Source organism: Triplophysa dalaica, chromosome 7 (assembly GCF_015846415.1).
Source record: "Triplophysa dalaica isolate WHDGS20190420 chromosome 7, ASM1584641v1, whole genome shotgun sequence".
NCBI classification, from domain to species: Eukaryota; Metazoa; Chordata; class Actinopteri; order Cypriniformes; family Nemacheilidae; genus Triplophysa; species Triplophysa dalaica.
Window position 1 is genome coordinate 1,472,082 of NC_079548.1, and position 21,027 is coordinate 1,493,108.

Genomic DNA, 21,027 nt, shown 5'->3' on the forward strand with positions numbered 1-21,027 from the left:
TATGTCCTCAGAGTGGAAAGAGTTTCAAACAGAAATCTGATTTTGAGGTCCACATGAGAATTCACACTGAAGAGTGTATGTATTTGGTTTATCCAGATGACGTTGGACTTTATTCAAGATGGTAAGTGAGGCATCCACAGTGCTCCGATAGGGCCGATACACTGCAGGGGGTTGATTCATTTTTCAATTTGTGAGGAGAGTTCCTTGCATAGTATTCTTTCCATACATTTGCTCAGAACTGAGTGCAATTTGGCGAAAGTCATTTAACATTTAATTGTATATCAGTTTGGTAATATATGTAGATACATATTGTACAGTAACAATGTCAGGATATATCAGACTCTGAGACACAACTAAAATAATCCAAACAGGAGTTTAATTATTACAATGATGAGAATATCAGAGTTTATGCTGAAGAAAACTGAAAGAATGTGTCTAATACAGATGCAGGATGAACTGATCACACACATCATGTAAACAAGTCATACAGAGAGAGATGAAGACGCAGATGATTCATGATGAAACACAACAAATGATCATTTTGAAGACTTCAGGAATATATATTAGCTATATGTTCTATTAGTAAATATAGCAAACGTGTGTTATAATTCTTTTCAGTCGAGAATATCTTTATAATCAGATATTACAGCTACATGTACTGATTTTAAGTAATGCGACGGAATGTCATGCTCAAAGAATTCATCTTGTAAACAAGCAATGAGTAAATATTATTTTAATCCTAAGATTAGTATGTTGTACAGAAGAACATAATGTTATAACGTCATAATGTTCTTTGGCCTATGTTTTTTAAATTGATGCACCAGAGTAAATTCAGTGGTTAGATAACTATTATTATTTTTTGTCCATTGTGTGAAATTTATGTACATCGCCATGGTCAATTTGTCTTGTCTGATGTGCTTTATACGTAAATTTGACTGTTGACAAAGTGTGACTGCCCTTGTATAACCATAATTACGGTAATATCATGTCAACGGAAGAGTGTGCTTCACTATCACATTGTTTACGGTAATATCATGTCAACGGAAGGGTGTGCGTCACTATCACATTGTTTACGGTAATATCATGTCAACGGAAGAGTGTGCGTCACTATCACAGTGTTTACGGTAATATCATGTCAACGGAAGAGTGTGCGGCAATATCACTGTTAATATCAGCAACAACAGAGAAGCAGCGCTAAGAAAACACGTCCTACATATGATACAGAAAGGATGTAGCGGAAAGAAGACCTTGATTAAGTAGAATTTATGGAATTTTTCCTAAAATTATATTTTGTATGATAGATCGAATGCAAGTAGATGAGTGAGTGCAGTATAGCAATTTATCAGAAACAGTAGACATAGAACATAGTGAAATTTAGTCAATTCTCTTCGCATTCCATCACAGCAGGTGGCGGTATGCACCTATAACTTGGTTCGTAACCCGCCATAAATCCAAAGAAGAACGAGAAAGCGGACTTTTTGCCTGCAATGTTTGAGGTAATAGAGACAGAAAATGTCATGTTTTCAGGTTACTTTTACTGTTAAGATTGAGACCGAATCATTGTATGTTTTTCAGTTATATCAATGAAGACCTCTTAAAGCCATCTGTTGATGTGATTTACTATGACAACGTTAATTGCTAAAGTTATCCAATGTTGTTTTACCGTTTAGCCTACATATACGAAGATTAACCATGTTTTACATTTACATTTAGGCATTTGACAGACGCTTTTACCCAAAGCGACTTACATTGCTTTATCCTATACATTTTACATAGGTATTTGCAATCCCTGGGATCGAACCCACAACCTTGCGTTGTTAACGCAATGCTCTTACCACTGAGCTACAGGAAAGTTTTTTGTGGTACATGTGTAGTAACCATGTTTTTTTGACGTATTGAATACTTATGGCAAAACCATTGTTTTACTAGGTTTTGCAGTTTGTTTGTTTGTTTGCAGCTTGTTTTGCAGTTTAATTGTGCTAGGTAGCTACTGGCGTCTAGACCGCTGTGTTTAGTTAACGTTAGGTATCATCTAATGTTGGCGTGAATGGAAGCTAGTTTACGGCTGCAGAACACCGTTATCTATAGTAGCTGACGTAACGTGAACGTTAGCTAACGTGAACGTTTGAACGTAAGCTACTAACCTAGCACGACCAAAATGCACTGAGAGCTAAGATACGTTGGTTAATTGGTTAGCCTAGCACCACCAAACTGCACATCTGCTAGATAGCCACGATAGCATTCAAATAAACTAATCATAGCATAGCACTACAATGAGGTTAAGAGTAGATTTAAAATACCCCACAGTCGTAGCTGTTCAAAAACAACATGGTTAGTAAAAAAAAAACACTGTGCAGTGTTTAAGACAAAATATAAAATTCTTGTTTGTGCGTATATTTTGCATGAATTGCATCTCTTTCTCAGGACAGGACACCAAGGTTCTTTGCTTTGTCCTAGAAAACACGAAAGCAATGCATATTAGAACAACAGCTACGACTGTGGGGTATTTTAAATCTACTCTTAACCTCATTGTAGTGCTATGCTATGATTAGTTTACTTGAATGCTAACGTGGCTATCTAGCAGATGTGCAGTTTGGTGGTGCTAGGCTAACCAATTAACCAACGTATCTTAGCTCTCAGTGCATTTTGGTCGTGCTAGGTTAGTAGCTAACGTTCAAACGTTCACGTTAGCTAACGTTCACGTTACGTCAGCTACTATAGATAACGGTGTTCTGCAGCCGTAAACTAGCTTCCATTCACGCCAACATTAGATGATAACTAACTTTAACTAAACACAGCGGTCTAGACGCCAGTAGCTACCTAGCACAAACAAACTGCACAGAGAGCTAAGATAGTTAGCTAGCACCACCGAAGTGCGCAGAGCTCAAGCTACACTACACAAACATGTAATTAATTTAGGTAATTTTAGCTCTTACTTGTTATTATCTCCTTCACGAGTGGTAATGGAGTGCTTCCGTTTCAGATGCTCCAACTTTGCTGTTGTGCTGGCGTGGTATCCCAACTCCATTTGGCAAAGAGCGGAAATAACGACACCTTTATTTTTGGGACTAATTTTGAAGTATTCCCATACCCATGTTTTGGTCTCCCACGTGTGTGTGGAGAGCTGCTGCAAAGCATCGACGCAAAAAAATGACGTCGACAAAATTTTGACGTCGACGCTACAGCCCTACACAGAACATACTTTGACAAGTTTTTAATAGAGGGAACTGTGTGCACGCAACTACTGCATGATGTCAAAGGATGTTGCGAGCGGTGGGGCTACTGTCAGACCACCCGCTCCCGAAAAAGTACACAAGTTACCGACCGGTAAAGACACTTTTTTCAAAAATTTGCTCCATCGTAGCAAGTATCAGGGGGCAGATCATTACATAAATGTGAACCGAAAGGACATATCGGCGATACGTGATACCTTAGATGATAGTTAGCCGCTTGCCAAAATATTTTGCAAATTAATATTACAATTGTGCAGTTCTTCATGCAAGAGAGCTTGCAATGCTTGCGCCTTAGGCTTTTCCTCGCTCCATAGAGAGTTTGTAATGTACGGGCTTTTAGTTTTCCATGCACAGGCTTTTCCTTGCATCAGAGATAGTTTGTAATCTGTTGGGTTTGAGTTTTCTGCGCACAAGAGAGCTTGTGATGCGTGTGGCTCGGTCTTTTCCTTGCAGAAATTGCTATGCCCGTGAGGGTTTAAAACCAGCGCACGAATTGTTCCCGTTTGGCAATCAAGTAATAACAGCCCACTCGGGCATCAAAGACGCGTTTGGATCAACGATATTGACTTACAGCAATAGTTTACTTCCTCTCCTTTAAAAGAATGCAATGTTGCCAACTGCACTGAACTAACTTACACTCTGAAAGAATGCTAATTGCAGTCAGACATGAGCATTTTTTTTGACACGTAAGATTCTGTTATTTTCCACAATTCCTGCTTGTCATAAATAAATGCGTAAATTTCCCCGCCCCTCAATACTATCATGTACCGGCGATCCACAGGCTCACGAAAGAACGATCTGACTATAGAGATTATCGCCCAACGCTAACGTCTACTATTTAAGACAAGTAGGCATTGTATGCAAATTGGGATGCAGGGTGAGATTCAGCTTACTTGGAGTTGACCAAAAACTCAGACCATGCGGCCTACTTTGAGTATTATCTGTCCTAATGAATATTTTAACTGTTTAATATTAAAGTTGTTCATGTGAAAATGTATTTTATTTATTTTGGAAGGTCTGTTCCACCATACCTGATGTTCAGTGAAGCAACGTATGAAGTTGAGGAGCAACGGCAGTGTCAGAATCCTGAGAATCTTGTAAAGCTAGAAATGTCTTCTAGTAGTTTGCAGAAGAAAAAGATTTTCTCTCCAAAAAGGAAACAAAGAACAGAAGCAGGCCAGCCGTTCACCTGCTCTCCGTGTGGAAAGAGTTTCAAACAGAAATCAACATTTGAGGAGCACATTAGAACTCACACTGGAGAGCGTCCATATACGTGTCCACAGTGTGAGAAGAGTTTCAAACGCAAATCAACGCTTGAGGAGCACATGAAAATTCATAGTCAAGAGCGTCCGTACAAGTGTCCTCAGTGTGGAAAGAGTTTTAAACAGAGATCAAACCTTGAGGTGCACATTAGAATTCACACTGGAGAGCGACCATACGCATGTGCTCAGTGTGGAAAGAGATTCAAACACAAATCAACGCTTGAGGAGCACATTAAAATTCACAATGAAGAGCGCCCTTACACATGTCCTCAGTGTGAAAAGACTTTCAAACACAATTCAACGCTTAAGGATCACATGAGAATTCACACTGGAGAGCGTCCATACACGTGTCCTCATTGTGAAAAGAGTTTCAAACACAATTCAACGCTTAAGGAGCACATGAGGATCCACACTGGAGAGCGACCATACGCTTGTTCTCAGTGTGAAAAGAGTTTCAACCGCAAATCAAACCTTGAGGAGCACATTAGAATTCACAGTGAAGAGCGTCCATACACATGTCCTCAGTGTGGAAAGAGTTTTAAACAGAGATCAAATCTTGAGGTGCACATTAGAATTCACACTGAAGAGCGACCATACACGTGTACTCAGTGTGGAAAGAGTTTCAAACAGAAATCAGCGCTTGAGAAGCACATTAGAACTCACACTGAAGAGCGTCCATACACGTGTCCTCAGTGTGGAAAGAGTTTCAAACACAAATCAAATCTTGAGGACCACGTGAGAGGTCACACTGGAGCACGCCGATACAGATGTACTCAGTGCGGAAGGAAGAGTTTTGAACAGAAATCAGATTTTGAGGTCCACATGAGGATTCACACTGGAGATTGTCCATGAACATGTCGTCACTGTAAAGAGTTTTCAACATAAATTGTAGATTTGCTGTTAATATACTCATCAAGATGTTTTTTGCTGTTACTCGTTGTATCAAGACCAGTAAAAATGTGTACAATTAAAGAGACATAAATCAGATCATTGTTTTTAATTATAATCACAATTATGTCTCTAGAAAGCTTTACCAAGACTTTGTATGTATATTTGTTGGATAATATATGTTGATATATGTTGTACAGTAACATTGTGATGATATATCTGACTCTGAGACACAACTAAGAGAATCCAAACAGGGGTTTAATTACAAATATAGCTGCAAGTAGCAATTACGGGGTCAAGCCCAATAATGGCCAAAAGGGAAATATTGTGGACATGTTAGATAACCACTAGGTGGTGCGCTGGTCTATTACTTCATAGATACTCTCAGAACATGACCTTGTTGAACCATAGCAAGTTTCGTAGAGATTTGCCATTGCATATGTAAAACACTACATTTTATGACAATATTTTAAATGGGTGATGTCTACAATGGCAGACCGAGGAAATATATTACACATCTCATGATCAAATTTTGAAAACCAAGTTTAAAAACAGGGAAAGGAAGTTAGAACAAAGAAAAATGCTTATAATGTTTGACCGCTAGGTGGCGCAGTCACCACATTTGTATGAGGCACACAAGATGTGCCAGTGATGATGCATACCAAATTTCGTGTAGATACACAAAAGTTTCGTAAGACACAGCCACATGACCCTTTGCGCTCATCTTAGAAAACATTGACGCTGTATATGAGAACCATTTTATCAATAAAAATCTTTTAATAATTTTTTATTAGTACTGTCTTCAGATTCTATATACCAAATAATGTGCAAATCTTAACACATTTTGTAGGAGGAGTTTGAAAAGTACCCCTCCTTGAACTGCCACCTTACCGTGGTGGAGGGGTTTGAGCACCCGAAAGACCCTAGGAGCTATGTTGTCTGGGGCTATATGCCCCTGGTAAGGTCTCCCAACACAAACAGGTCCTAGGCGACGGGTCAGACTAAGAGCGGTTCAAAAAACCCTTATGATGACAAGGAATTGGAGGACCGTGACGTCGTCCGGCATGGCGCAGCCGAGGCCCCACCCTGGAGCCAGGCCCGGGCCTGGTGGTCGGGCCTTCCCCCATGGGGTCCGGCGGGGCTCAGCCCGAAGGAGCGACGTGGGGCCACCCTCCCGTGGACCCACCACCTGCAGGAGGGACCGTAAGGGGCCGGTGCAAAGTGGATCGGGCGGCAGTCGAAGGCGGGGGCCTCAACAACCCGATCCCTGGACGGAGAATCTAGCTCTAGGGACATGGAACGTCACCTCTCTGACGGGGAAGGAGCCTGAGATTGTGCGTGAGGTTCAGAGATTCCGACTAGAAATAGTCGGGATCACCTCTACGCACTGCTTTGGCTCTGGAACCACTCTCCTGGAGGGAGGATGGACTCTTCACCACTCTGGAGTTGCCCATGGTGAGAGGCGGCGGGCTGGTGTGGGTTTGCTTATAGCCCCCCAGCTCAGCCACCATGTGTTGGAGTTTACCCCGGTGAACGAGAGGGTCGCTTCGTCTATCGTCTATCAGAGAGATCTTCAACTTCCACCTCCGGCAGAGCTTCGACCAGATCCCGAGGGAGTCTGGAGATATTGAGTCCGAGTGGACCATGTTCTCCACCACCATTGTCAACGCGACCACTTCTAGCTGTGTCCGTAAGGTCTCCAGTGCCTGTCGAGGCGGCAATCCCCGAACCCGGTGGTGGACACCGGAAGTAAGGGATGCCGTCAAGCTGAAGTAGGAGTCCTATCGGGCCTGGCTGCCTTGTGGGACTCCCGAGGCAGCTGACAGGTACTGACCGGCCAAGCGGACTGCAGCCCGGGTGGTTGGGGAGGCAAAAACTCGGGCCTGGGAGGAGTTCGGTGAGGCCATGGAGAAAGACTATCGGTCGGCCTCGAAGAGATTCTGGCAAACCGTCCGGCGCCTCAGGACGGGGAAGCAGTGCCCTACATAGTAGATCCGCTGCTCCTCCACATCGAGAGGGGCCAGCTGAGGTGGCTCAGGCATCTTTTCCGGATGCCCCCTGGACGTGTTCCCGGGATGGTGTTCCGGGCATGTCCCACCGGGAGGAGACCCCGGGGAAGACCTAGGACATGCTGGAGGGACTATGTCTCCAGGCTGGCCTGGGAACACCTCGGTGTCCCCCCCGGAAGAGCTGGAGGAAGTGTCTAGGGAGAGGGAAGTCTGGGCATCCCTGCTTAGACTGCTGCCCCCGCGACCCGGCCCCGGATAAGCGGTAGAAAATGGATGGATGGACGGAGTTTGAAAAAGTACATTTTGTATACAGTTGTGTTCAAAATTATTCAACCCCCAATGCTGTAAATGGTTTTAGGGAATTTAGTGTACATTTGTAATTGTATTCAAAATGAAATCCTACAAGGACTTCTTAAAGAACCATATGCAACTAAAATGATATCAATTAGTTTTGTAATACAGTAGTAACTGTTTCTTTTGTGAATTCTTCATTGACATAATTATTCAACCCCTTAAAGACTACCACTCTGAAGAACAGAGGTTCAATGAAGTGTTTTCAATCAGGTATTGAAAACACCTGTGGATATCAGGGAGCAGCAATAAAGCCTAATAAGCACCAATTAGGCAGCTTTAAAATGACTGTGATACTCAGCTCCTTCTAGACATTTACTGGTGTGGTTACAAACATGGTGAGGTCAAGAGAATGGTCCAGGAAGACAAGAGAACAGGTGATTACTCTTCACAGGAAGGGCAATGGCTATAAGAAGATTGCAAAGATGTTAAACATACCAAGAGACACCATAGGAAGCATCGTTCGCAAATTCAAGGCAAAGGGCACTGTTGAAACGCTACCTGGTCGTGGCAGAAAGAAGATGCTGACTTCGACTGCTGTGCGCTACCTGAAGCGTAGAGTGGAGAAAAGTCCCCGTGTGACTGCTGAGGAACTGAGAAAAGATTTGTCAGATGTGGGTACTGAAGTTTCTGCTCAGACAATACGGCGCACCCTGCGTAATGAAGGCCTCCATGCCAGAACTCCCAGACGCACCCCCTTGCTGTCCCCAAAGAATAAGAAGAGTCGACTGCAGTATGCCAAAAGTCATGTGGACAAACCACAGAAGTTTTGGGATAGTGTTCTGTGGACTGATGGAACAAAATTAGAACTGTTTGGGCCCATGGATCAACGCTATGTTTGGAGGAGGAAGAAAAAGGCCTATGAAGAAGGCCTATGAAGGCCTATGCAGTCCGTCACAAACCTGAGGCTTGGAAGACGTTGGACCTTTCAACAGGACAATGATCCCAAGCATACCTGCAAGTCCACTAAAGCATGGTTGCAGATTCAAGGCTGGAACATTTTGAAGTGGCCATCGCAGTCACCAGACTTAAATCCGATTGAGAACCTCTGGTGGGACTTAAAGAAAGCAGTTGCAGTGTGCAAGCCTAAGAATGTGACTGAACTTCAGGCTTTTGCCCATGATGAATGGGCGAAGATAGCCTTAGATCGATGCAAGACACTTGTGTCAAGCTATGCTTCACGTTTAAAAGCTGTTATAACTGTAAAAGGATGTTGTACTAAGTACTAAGATTGAATGTCACTTGGGGGTTGAATAAAACTGATAATGATGTGAGCTCAGAAAAGACATTTGTGGTTATTTCAATATAAATGTTATGTTATATTTGTCTGACCTACACGTGCCTCTTTGATTTAATTGTAAGCAGGATGACTGAATGATCATAATCAATGTCAAACCGACCAAAACAATACATTTCAGTGGGGGTTGAATAATTTTGAACACAACTGTAAAATCAAATGTGACGGACAGGAAGTATGGCGGAATATGACAACTCTGATATCGCACAACTCGGCTTGAGCCAACAGATAAACTAATGTGAATTGAATACCATTATGTTGATTTCTTCATAAGTTATAAGCATTTTATTAACCCTGCCCTGCCATGAAGCTGCAACCAAACAGAATGATTGTGACAAAATTTTAACAAATTTAAAGATGCAAGTCATTTAGTCAATAACAAATTTACGAAACAAAGCATTTAAATTCTCTTTATGCTTCATATTCTTGTGCTGTTTGCTGTCTTCTGTTGAGCTCTCTTGTATAATATTATACAAGAAAGGTCAGTAGATATGACTATAATCAAACTATAAGGTGTTGATAGAGACAGTGAGTATCTTCCTAAAACTAATTTACTTCTGGACTTTCTTCCATTTATTTACATTGATTATATGTTGAGTTCTAGACTGTTATATTTGACTGCCCTCTAATGTCTTCTTTCAGGTACATCATACATGAGGATGTCTCTAAATATTTAGTTTGTCTTGTGGTGTTCAGTGTTAACTGCTACTATTAGGTGTTTAGTCGTGACATCAATAATCTTTGTAGTGACACTTCTTTCAAGGAGTTGTTCACCTTCAAAAAGAAAATGATGTCATCATTTACACACTACTTTTTTATGCAGAACACAAAAGAAGACATTTTGAAAAATGTTGGTAACAGAGTTAGTATAAACTCAATTAGTCAGTAATTCCAACATGAATTGACGTCTAGTAGATCCTCTGGTTGTGTCATGTTGACACGAGAGGAAAATTGTATCTTAACCAAAAGAACAGTGTGCAGTTTCACAGCAGGTTTGTATGTTGTACAGGAGTACATTGTCATAGTGACTAGATGTATGTATATGAGCTATTTACATTACATTGAAAACATCACTGAGTTCCACAATCCCATTTCATATTTTTTTAATTGTAATAGATTATTTGAAAATGTTTATGATGAATATGTTGTAGGTTTGAGTTGATAATATAAAAAATATGTTTTTCACTTATTGGTGGCAGCCACAGATTTTCACCAAAAGTTATCTTTAACATGTCACACAGGCTTAATATTGTGATGAATGGGAACATAAAAGCACGCGCCTCCCGCGTTTGGCTCAACAAAACAGCGCGCGCAGCAAAACTGCATTTGACAGGAACGATCGTTTCTGTCTGCTGTTTAAATTCAATTAGGCAATAGTGTTTTTAAGAGTTAAAATAACAATAACATGAAACAAATAAAATATTTACTTGTAGTCTGACAGCAGTGACAGCGCGTTTTTGAAGTGCATTTAATCAATAAACGCTTTAACATTTGAAAAAATGTAGGCTAAACTAAGGATTTAATTAAGGTAAGTGGTATGTTTTTTTTGCACATTATGTGAATTATCTGTACAGCACTCTGGTCAATTTATATTGTCTATGATTTATAAATAATACCTGAATTTGAATTGACTGCGGAAAAGTGAGAGTGTTCGTGTATAATTGTCATTACGGTAATGTCATGTCAACGGAATATTCAGCGGGACTATCACTGTGTTTACGGTAATATCAGCTAGAACAGAGAAACTACGCTAACAAAGCAGAGGTAATAACAAAGCAAAACGTGATGTTTTCAGTTTACTTTAACTTTAAGGGTTCAGACTAAATTATGGTCTTATGTTTTATAGTTATATCTATCTTTAAAGACTCTTCAAGTCATCTGTAGATGTGAGTTATATTGACATTGTTATTCGCTAAAGTTAGCCAATTTTGTCTTACTGTTTATCATATTTTAGTGAATTGTTCTTAAACCGAACACTTAAAAAATGTGTCCCAATTTGCATATTATCTGTCCTAATTAGTATTTTAACCATTTTGTTCAAATACAGAAGCAGACAAACCTTTCACCTGCTCTCAATGTGGAAAGTGTTTCATACAGAAAAGTCATCTTGAAGAGCACATGAAAACTGCCAATGAAGAGCACCAATATGAGTGTCCTCAGTGTGGAAAGAGCTTCAAACAGAGATCAACACTTGAGGAGCACATTAGAATTCACACTGGAGAGCGTCCACACGCATGTACTCAGTGTGAAAAGAGTTTCAGACAGAAATCAACACTTAATGATCACATGAGAATTCACACTGAAGAGCGCCCATACACGTGTCTTCAGTGTGAAAAGAGTTTTGTACAGAAATCAACACTTAAGGATCACATGAGAATTCACACTGGAGAGCGCCCATACCCGTGTCTTCAGTGTGGAAAAGGTTTCAAACGCAAAACAACGCTTAAGGAGCACATGGGAATTCACACTGGAGAGCGCCCATACCCGTGTCCTCAGTGTGAAAAAGGTTTCAACCTCAAATCAATGCTGGAGAGGCACATTAGAATTCACACTGGAGAGCGACCATTCACGTGTCCTCAGTGCGGAACGAGTTTCGTACAGAAATCAACGCTTAAGGATCACATGAGAATTCACACTGGAGAGCGACCATACCCGTGTCCTCATTGTGGAAAGAGCTTCAAACACAATTCGACGCTTAAGGAGCATTTGAGAATTCACACTGGAGAACGTCCATACGCATGCACCCAGTGTGGAAAGAGCTTTAAACGCAAAACAACACTTAAGGAGCATATGAGAATTCACACTAGAGAGTGTCAATGAACATGCTTTCAATGTGGAAAGAGTTCTCACAATAAATTGTAGATTTGCTGTTAATTTACTCATCAAGATGTTTCTTCAGTGTAACAGCAAGGGCTTTTAGCTGCTGTGGTATCAGGACCAGTAAAAATTAGTACAATTACAAAGACATAAATGGGATCAATGTTTTAAATTAAAATCACAATTATATCTCTAATAATACTTCAAACTGCATTTTCTCAATATGTTTCATATTCTTGATGTGTTTGTTTTCGTCTCTTAAGCTCTATGTGTTATTATACAGTAAAGTCAGCTGAAGGATCATCAAACTATGAGGTGTTGTGTGTTTTTTGAAGAATCTGTAACTCTATACTGTGTTTAACACTCATTTCAAACTCATAGAAAATGTGTTTGATGTGGTGAGATCTCTCTTCTGTAGACATACGAGGATTGTGATGTGATCCTTTTATTATTCTGAGCATTTTTTATCTGGCACATCATAAGAGACCTGGGGCCGGTTGCATTAACTGCTTAGACTGGTCTTAGAAGTTAGTCATCCATTTGTTTTTCTCCAAGACTGCTCATAATTTCTTTAAATCAGTTACATAAAAAGGTAGGTTGGGCTATCTGAAATATGAAAGTAAGACTGATTAGTTCTAACAATTGCTTGTCAGTGAGACTTATTGTTAAAACGCTGCAACTGTTAATGCAACTGGGCCCTGTAGATAACGTCTTGATGTGGATATTTAAAGCACGCGGGTGAATTCACTCAGTAAGTAGCTTAGAAGTTTCTGAAATAGGCTTACCCTAATATAGTGCACTAATTGAGGGGACATCCATTTAAGTGGTGTCTGAATTCATAGGTTGCTTCCAAATACCCCCACATGCTGTCTTTGCACCTAACCACTTGACTACTTTCATGACGTATTTCCTGTTTTTGGCCCTAGTGTTCTAGTGGGGGTGAAGGTCCCAAGTGAGCATATAGTATTTCTAACCCGATGGTACACTTTAGCAAGTTCAAACATATAACGTTGATTAATGTGGGGTTTCTAATTATGAGATAAAAAGCAGTTTTACAAATATTAAACTCTGGAGTTTTCACCAATAAAATATGTAAAAATGCGTTTTACTACAAAATTATATGTACTATCTAATTATATAGTCGAGTCAAGTCAGATTGATTTTTATAGCGATTTATTTGTATTGTTTCAAAGCAGCTGTACCCAAAAAACTAAAGAACAATACATGTTAGCCAGACATAGATTAAATAAAGATATAACTTTAAAAAGTAGTAGTATAACATACAATGTAAAGTTTCCACAACAACAGACCCGAGCAAAATGTACAGAATATGATGCATGATGGGATATGCTTAACCTTAATACCGCTCCGAAGCGTTATGGCATATTTAAGACATTAGACACACTTGGGCTCTTCCTTCCTGTCGTGTGCATGCGCTCTAAAGTGGCCAAGACCGCAAATGGGGGTATTTGGACAGCTTTTGTGGACATTATTGAGTGCACTTATTCAATCCCATGATGCATCATAATAACGAGTGTACTATGTATAGTCACGGCTAGCTGCTATATATAGTGATGCTCGCGCTGAATGAATTCCTGTCTGAGTGTCTGAAATTACTTACTTGTTTTCACCCACTCCTACTTTAGTGCAATTCATTAGTGAACTATTGTAGGGAATCGTGAATGAGGGTATAGTGGGGGATTTCGGTCACACCCTTATTGTTTGCAGCACTTTGTTGACTTCTGGAATGTTATATTTTACAGAAATTCTGTCACTGTTACTGACTGCCTGGGCATATGAACATAACTGTTCACGCTAAAACCTAATTCGCATGATAATGTTACTTTCTGCAGATTAAAGGTAAATATATGTTTTGCCCATTGTGTGAACTTTCTGCACAGCACTGTGCTCAAATTATCGTGTATTATGGTTTATAAATAAAATTGGAATTGATGGGACAAGTGATAGTGCGCGTGTATAACTATCAACATGGTAATATCATGTAAAACGGAATGAGTGTGCGGCACTATAACTGTGTTTACGGTAATATCAACAACAACAGAGAAGCTGCGCTAACAAAAGCGGACTTTTTCCCTGCAATGTCTGAGGTAATATCAGAACAAAATGTCATGTTTTCATATTATTTAAACTGTAAGTTTTGAGACTGAATCACGGTCGTATCTATTTCAGTTATATCTATCTTTAAAGACCTCTTCAAGTCATCTGTACATGTGATTCATAATGAAGAGGTTATTAGCTAATGTTAGCCAAATTATTCTTATTGCTTAGCCTATTTTATTTACTTGAATGCATTGACACTATTTATGAAGTGTAACTTTTAATGCACGTTCTGCAGCCGTGCAGCTCGTGTTTTGTGCCATTTTGACTAATTTGAATATGCCCTAAAAGTTTGTGTTATTTTCGTTATCGAAAAGTGTATTTTTTGTGTGCAGCAAAGCAATATACACGCAGATAAATTATTGTGTATTTAATTATCATATGATATTGGCCATAGCCTACTATCATGTTTTCCAATACTATTAAGGAGTTTGCAAATTGAAATTTAGTGTGAGAGTCAGACTACTCAGAGTTGATTAAACTTAAGTCAGTTGTTCTTAACCCGAAAACTCAGACACTGCGGCACAATTAGTTTGTTCTAACTAATAGTTTTTAACCATTATATTCAAATATTTTGTTCAGAGTTGTTAATGTGAAAAAGTATTTTATTTCTTTCTTTCTTTTGGAAGGTCTGTTCCACTAAACCACACAGTGATGTTCAGTGAAGCCATGAATGAAGTTGAGGAGAAACATCAGTGTCAGAAACCTCAGAATCTTGTAAAGCTGGAAACAACGTCTTGTAGTTTGCATAAGAACAAGATTTTCTCTCCAATAAGGAAACAAAGAACAGAAGTAGTCAAGCCTTTCACTTGCTCTCAATGTGGAAAGAGTTTCAAGCACAAATCAACACTTGAAGAGCACATTAGAATTCACACCGGAGAGCGTCCATACACGTGTCCACAGTGTGGAAAGAGTTTCACGCAGAAAAATTATCTTGGGGAGCACATAAGAATTCACACTGGAGAGCGCCGATACGTTTGTCCTCAGTGTGGGAAGCGTTTCACTCAGAAAAATTATCTTGGGGAGCACATAAGAATTCACACTGGAGAGCGCCCATACCCATGTGTTCATTGTGGAAAGAGATTCAGACAGCAAAATCATCTAAAGGTGCACATTAAAATTCACACTGAAGAGCAATCATATGCATGTCCTCAGTGTGGAAAGAGTTTCAGAGAGAAATCCACACTTGAGAGGCACATGGTAATTCACAGTGAAGAGCGCCCATACCCATGTCTTCAGTGTGGAAAGAGTTTTAAAGAGAGATCAACGCTTGAGGTCCACATGAGAATTCACAGTGAAGAGCGTCCATATGTATGTACTCAGTGTGGAAAGAGTTTCAGACAGAGATCAACGTTTAACGTTCACATGAGAATTCACACTGGAGAGCGCCGATACACTTGTACTCAGTGTGAAAAGAGTTTCAGACAGCACAGTCATCTAAATGTCCACATGAGGGTTCACACTGGAGAGCGTCCATACACATGTCCTCAGTGCGGAAAGAGTTTTAAACAGAAAACACGCCTGGAGGCGCACAATAAGATTCACACCAGAGAGCGTCCATGAACATGCCTTCAATGTAGAGAGAGTTTTCAACATTAAATGTAGATTTGCTCTTAAAGGAACACTGCATTGGATACAACATAGACTATAATTTTCAACCTGTTGTTTTTGTTGTGACTGTGTTGTAATATTGTTTAATTTGTGTTATACTTGTTCACATGTATGGAAAATAGCATCCTGCACGAGTGTGCCCTTATAGAGATGTGATATTTTTCTCCTTTTTTTGTATAAATGATGCTGATTGTGTCCCCCCCAACCGGGAGCCAGTTTCTGGAACTCATCACAGACTAAAATGAAACTGCCTTTGCTACGTCATCAGTCATTCTTATGCTCTCTACAACAAAGATATGTTTCATCAAACCTCTGACAGCAATATGAACAGAACTCTTCGTAATCACAGTGAAATAACAGGAGGCATACGATAAATGTAACGTCATAACTATTATTTTAATGATGAAACATATTTACATAACACCATGGAGTGACTGTAAAACACATACATTTCTAGAAAGATTGACAGCGAAACAGACAGATAAATCACTAGGATTCATTTTAGCCGGTTGTAAGCATGCTCTGGAGCAGTCTACCTGCAAAGAATAAATGTCCATAGAAACTCAATTTAGCCTGCTTTCATGCAATTGAGACGAGGCTAAATTCATCCAGGACAACTGGAACATTCCAGTTTAATCACTGATCTTGGTTTTGTGCAATGCCCTTCAGATCATTTGAAGTGACATCATTAATCTTTTAATGTGTGGTGACGCTTTATTCAATACTCTGTACTCAATTCCATTCAGGTCCCCCTGTTCTGTGCCGCATATACTGTATATATGAAAAGTAAAATAATAATAGTAAGATCAGAACAGAAAGTGCTTCTGGACCAGTGTTGACACTGCGACATGGGCTTTGTCCAAATTCCCACACTTGAGGTCTTGCCCACTTGAAAGTTCATGTACCGTGCGACAGGAAGGAAAAGTGTAAGTCTATCCCATTTACCATATATTCCTACTTCTGCAGCATATTTTAATTTATTATGCTTGTCTGTGGAAGGCACGGTGGCTAAGTTGTTAGCACGTTCGCCTCACACCTCCAGGGTTGGGGGTTCGATTCCCGCTTCCGACTTGTGTGTTTGGAGTTTGCGTGTTCTCCCCGTGCCTCGGGGGTTTCCTCCGGGTACTCCGGTTTTCTCCCCTGGTCCAAAGACATGCATGGTAGGTTGATTGGCATCTCTGGAAAAATTGTCCGTAGGGTGTGAGTGCGTGAGTGAATGAGTGAGTGTGTGTGCCCTGTGATGGGTTGGCACTCCATCCAGGGTGTATCCTGCCTTGATGCCCGATGACTCCTGAGATAGGCGCAGGCTCCCCGTGACCCGAGGTAGTTCGGATAAAGCGGTAGAAAATGGAATGGAATGTTTGTCTGTATGTATGTACACAAGTGCCTGTGTATGTTATTTAACTTTATTCTTACATTTCGCACTCGTCTTGGCATTCACTGTGGACAGCATAGAAAGAATTGAATCGTACAGGGAAACTGTACTGTTTTGTTATTATTTTTTGCCCAATGTGTGAACTTTCTGTACAGCACTGTTGTACATTTATTTTGTCTTTAGTATGTGCTTTATAAATACATTTAGAATTGGAATTGACTGTGGACAAGTGAAACTGCGCGTGTATAACTATCTCTACGGTAATATCATGTCGATGGAAGAGTATGCGGTACTATCAATGTGTTTACGGTAATATCAGCAACAACAGCAGAAGCTGCGCTAACAAAAGCGGACTTTTTCCCTGCAGTGTCTGAGGTAATATCAGAACAAAATGTCACGTTTTCATGTTATTTTAACTGTGAGGGATCAGCCTGAATCATGGTCTTATATTTTTCAGTTATATCTATCTTAGTGTCGGCTGCTGATCTTTTAAAGAGGGGAAGCTCATTTTCGGCCTAAATCATAAAAATTGTCCATATGTAAATTCTGCCCTACGTTCCTTTTCAAGAAAATGCTCTGTAACCCTGTCGTACCAACTAGGCGTCTTTTCCAGTGACTTGACCAGTGTCCTCTCAATGGCCAGCAGAGCTAGGCTGCTTAAACGGCCTTGGGCCATTGTGTTATCGTTTGTTCATTAATTCATATAGTTCATATATAGAAAATGAGCTTCCCCTCTTTAAAAGATCAGAAGCAACGGGAGGAAATGTGGTAATAATGTTAAACTGAAACAATGAATGTGGTGTGAAATTGTGTGAAATATACGATGAAGGTTGCAGCAGTTTGTCTTTCGACTACACATGCAAAATCCGCGATGGGACTGAGTTGGAAATGGAGACACAGAGTGATACGCGTCATAATCTGAAGACCACGCCCACGTCCACACCAAACGTCTCTTTGCATTGTGAGAAGCTGCCGCCTCCTTGTCATTTATGATTTATAAAAAAAAAAACATTGTCTAAAAGCTGATATGTGACAATGTGTATAGCAAACAAGCTAAAAAAAACAAGAAATACGTTTTTATAAGCTGTCGACCCCAAAAAACGAGCGTTTTAGGACATAAAAGTGGATTAAAAAGAGATGACAGACCCTCCAATCATCACGCAGACGCTCGGAGTCCGGGCCAGCCCACTCCTCCATTCATCCCAGAGACGCTGTGGTCCGTGGGCGGGACATAATCGCAGCATTATCCAATGACCGTCTTGTTTCTAAGCACTGAAAAAAACAGTTTAAAGCAGCCCCATTGAAGTCAATGGACGCTGGGCTTCAACAGAGTAATGCACTGTACGCTACGGGAATGAATGAGAAGGAAATCGAGTCAGCCGACCTAAGTAGCTGATTCTGAACGAAATTGTTTTCGTTCGAAATGAACGTGTTTAAGGCACTTTTAGTCAATGAAATGTTAACATAATAGTACATATATTTGACCATTCATTTTTTGACAATTATAGGGGAAGCTGAGCTTCCCTTGCAGTCTTAAAGAAATCGCGTCTGCTTTAAAGACCTCTTCAAGTCATCTGTACATGTGATTCATAATGAAGAGGTTATTCGCTAATGTTAGCCAAATTATTCTTATTGCTTAGCCTATTTTATTTACTTAAATGCATTGACACTATTTATGAAGTGTAACTTTTAATGCACGTTCTGCAGCCGTGCAGCTCGTGTTTTGTCCCATTTTGACTAATTTGAATATGCCCTAAAAGTTTGCGTTATTTTTGTTATGGAAAAGTATATATATATTTATTGTGCAGCAAAGCAATATACACGCAGATCAATTATTTCTAACTCAATTATTTAAACATAATATGATTTGGGGCACAGCCTACTATCTTTATGCCCAATACTTTTCAGCACAGGTAGTATGCAAATTGACATGCAGGGTGAGGGTCAGACTACTCAGAGTTCAGTAAACTTACATCAGTTGTTCTTAAACCCGAAACCTCAATTTACATATTATCTGTCCTAAATAATATCCTATTCCAAGTATTTGTTCAAATATTTTTGTTTAAATACTGTGAAAATGAATGTTTTTATTTCTTTTGGAAGGTCTGTTCCATCATACCGCACAGTAATGTTCAGTGAAGCCATGAATGAAGTTGAGGAGAAACATCAGTGTCAGAAACCTCAGAATCTTGTAACGCTAGAAATGTCTTCTAGTAGTTTGCAGAAGAACAAGATTTTCTCTCCAATAATGAAACAAAGAACAGAAGCAGAGGAGCCGTTCACCTGCTCTCAGTGTGGAAAGAGTTTCAAGCACAAATCAACACTTGAGGGACACATTAGAATTCACACTGGAGAGCGTCCATACACGTGTACTCAGTGTGAAAAGAGTTTTAAACGGAGATCAACGCTTGAAGAGCACATTAGAACTCACACTGGAGAGCGTCCATACGCATGTACTCAGTGTGAAAAGAGTTTTAAACAGAGATCCACGCTTGAGAACCACATTAGAACTCACCCTGAAGAGCGCAGATATGTATGTCCTCAGTGTGGAAAGAGTTTCACACAGAAAAATTATCTTGTGGAGCACATAAGAATTCACACTGAAGAGCGCAGATATGTATGTCCTCAGTGTGGAAAGAGTTTCACACAGAAAAATTATCTTGGGGAGCACATTAGAATTCACACTGGAGAGCGCCCATACCCATGTGTTCATTGTGGAAAGAGATTCAGACAGCAAAATCATCTAAAGGTGCACATTAGAATTCACACTGAAGAGCAATCATATGCATGTCCTCAGTGTGGAAAGAGTTTCAGAGAGAAATCCACACTTGAGAGGCACATGATGATTCACAGTGAAGAGCGCCCTTACCCATGTCTTCAGTGTGGAAAGAGTTTTAAAGAGAGATCAACGCTTGAAGTCCACAGGAGAATTCACAATGAAGAGCGTCCATACACGTGTCCTCAATGTGGAAAGAGATTCAGACAGAAACCAACGATTAAGGTCCACATGAGAATTCACACTGGAGAGCGCCGATACACTTGTACTCAGTGTGAAAAGAGTTTCAGACAGAAAAATCATCTTGATGTCCACATCAGAGTTCACACTGGAGAGCGTCCTTACACATGTCCTCAGTGTGGAAAGAGTTTCAAACAGAAAACACGTCTTGAGTTGCACAAGAAAGTTCACACCAGAGAGCGTCCATGAACATGTCTTCACCATAAAATGTGGATTTGCTTTTAAAGAAACACTTCATTGGATAACTTAAATTAGCCTATATTTTACTCACCAGGTGTATTCAACTGTGGTGCGCTTAAAGAAGAAGGTCAAAGTTATACTAAATAATATCCTTGCTCTTCCCAGCTTGGTAATGGTGGTGGATGGCACTATCCAAGATGGCGCCGCAGATGGCTTCCTCGGTTTGGAGCTCTCTAATACTTATGTCGTTTTTGTTCGTTTTTCTGTCTTGAGCCACTCTTCTTTGATCACTTTATATTGTATTGTCATTGTGTTGAATGTCTGTACTAGAAACTCAAAAAGTGCATACATCAATCATGCAACTAATCCAAACGCCTCCAGACAGTAACACATGTTTTCTGAAGTGGATCGCATTGGTTCATGGAGGCTATAAATAGTTCATGGAAGTAACTAGTATCGCATGGACCTGCGGCTGAACAGAACGATTGTGACAAACTTTTAACTCATTTAAAGACGCAAGTCATTTAATGAATAAAAAAATGAACGAAAAGAAGCATTTCAATTCTCTTTATGTTTCATATTATTGTGGTGTTTGCTGTCTTATGTTGAGCTCTATGTGTTATTATACAGTAAAGTCAGCAGAAGTCCGTAGATATGACAATCATCAAACTATGAGGTGTCGACAAAGACTTCGAGAACTGGGGGGTATTGCACAAAAATACAATTAAAAAGTCAGGGGCAGCTTGACATAGCTTAATAAGTGCATCCCGGCTTAGTCTGTAGCATGTTTGCTGTGCCAGGATGAGAATGCGGAGCAAGGTCAAGCCAGGTGTAGATATTTGGGATGAGTGCATGTTCACAGCATTCTTA

At 40.1% G+C, this 21,027-nt stretch overlaps 1 protein-coding gene and 1 pseudogene across 2 annotated transcripts; both read left to right on the forward strand.

Annotated features, from left to right (window-relative positions):
• The first annotated feature begins 2 nt into the window (after positions 1-2).
• LOC130425725 (zinc finger protein 91-like) lies at positions 3-16,153 on the forward strand (annotated as a pseudogene).
• Positions 16,154-17,244: 1,091 nt separating this feature from the next.
• Positions 17,245-20,704, forward strand: LOC130425954 (zinc finger protein 239-like). Of its 2 annotated transcripts, none has more exons than XM_056752424.1 (2): positions 17,245-17,336; positions 19,065-20,704. In XM_056752424.1, the coding sequence occupies exon 2, from the start codon at positions 19,090-19,092 to the stop codon at positions 20,164-20,166; it is 1,077 nt and encodes a 358-aa protein (XP_056608402.1). In that variant the 5' UTR covers positions 17,245-17,336; positions 19,065-19,089; the 3' UTR covers positions 20,167-20,704. The 2 variants fall into 2 exon arrangements, with proteins under 2 accessions (XP_056608402.1, XP_056608403.1); XM_056752425.1 differs by lacking the exon at positions 17,245-17,336 and adding an exon at positions 17,346-17,922.
• The last annotated feature ends 323 nt before the right edge of the window (positions 20,705-21,027 follow it).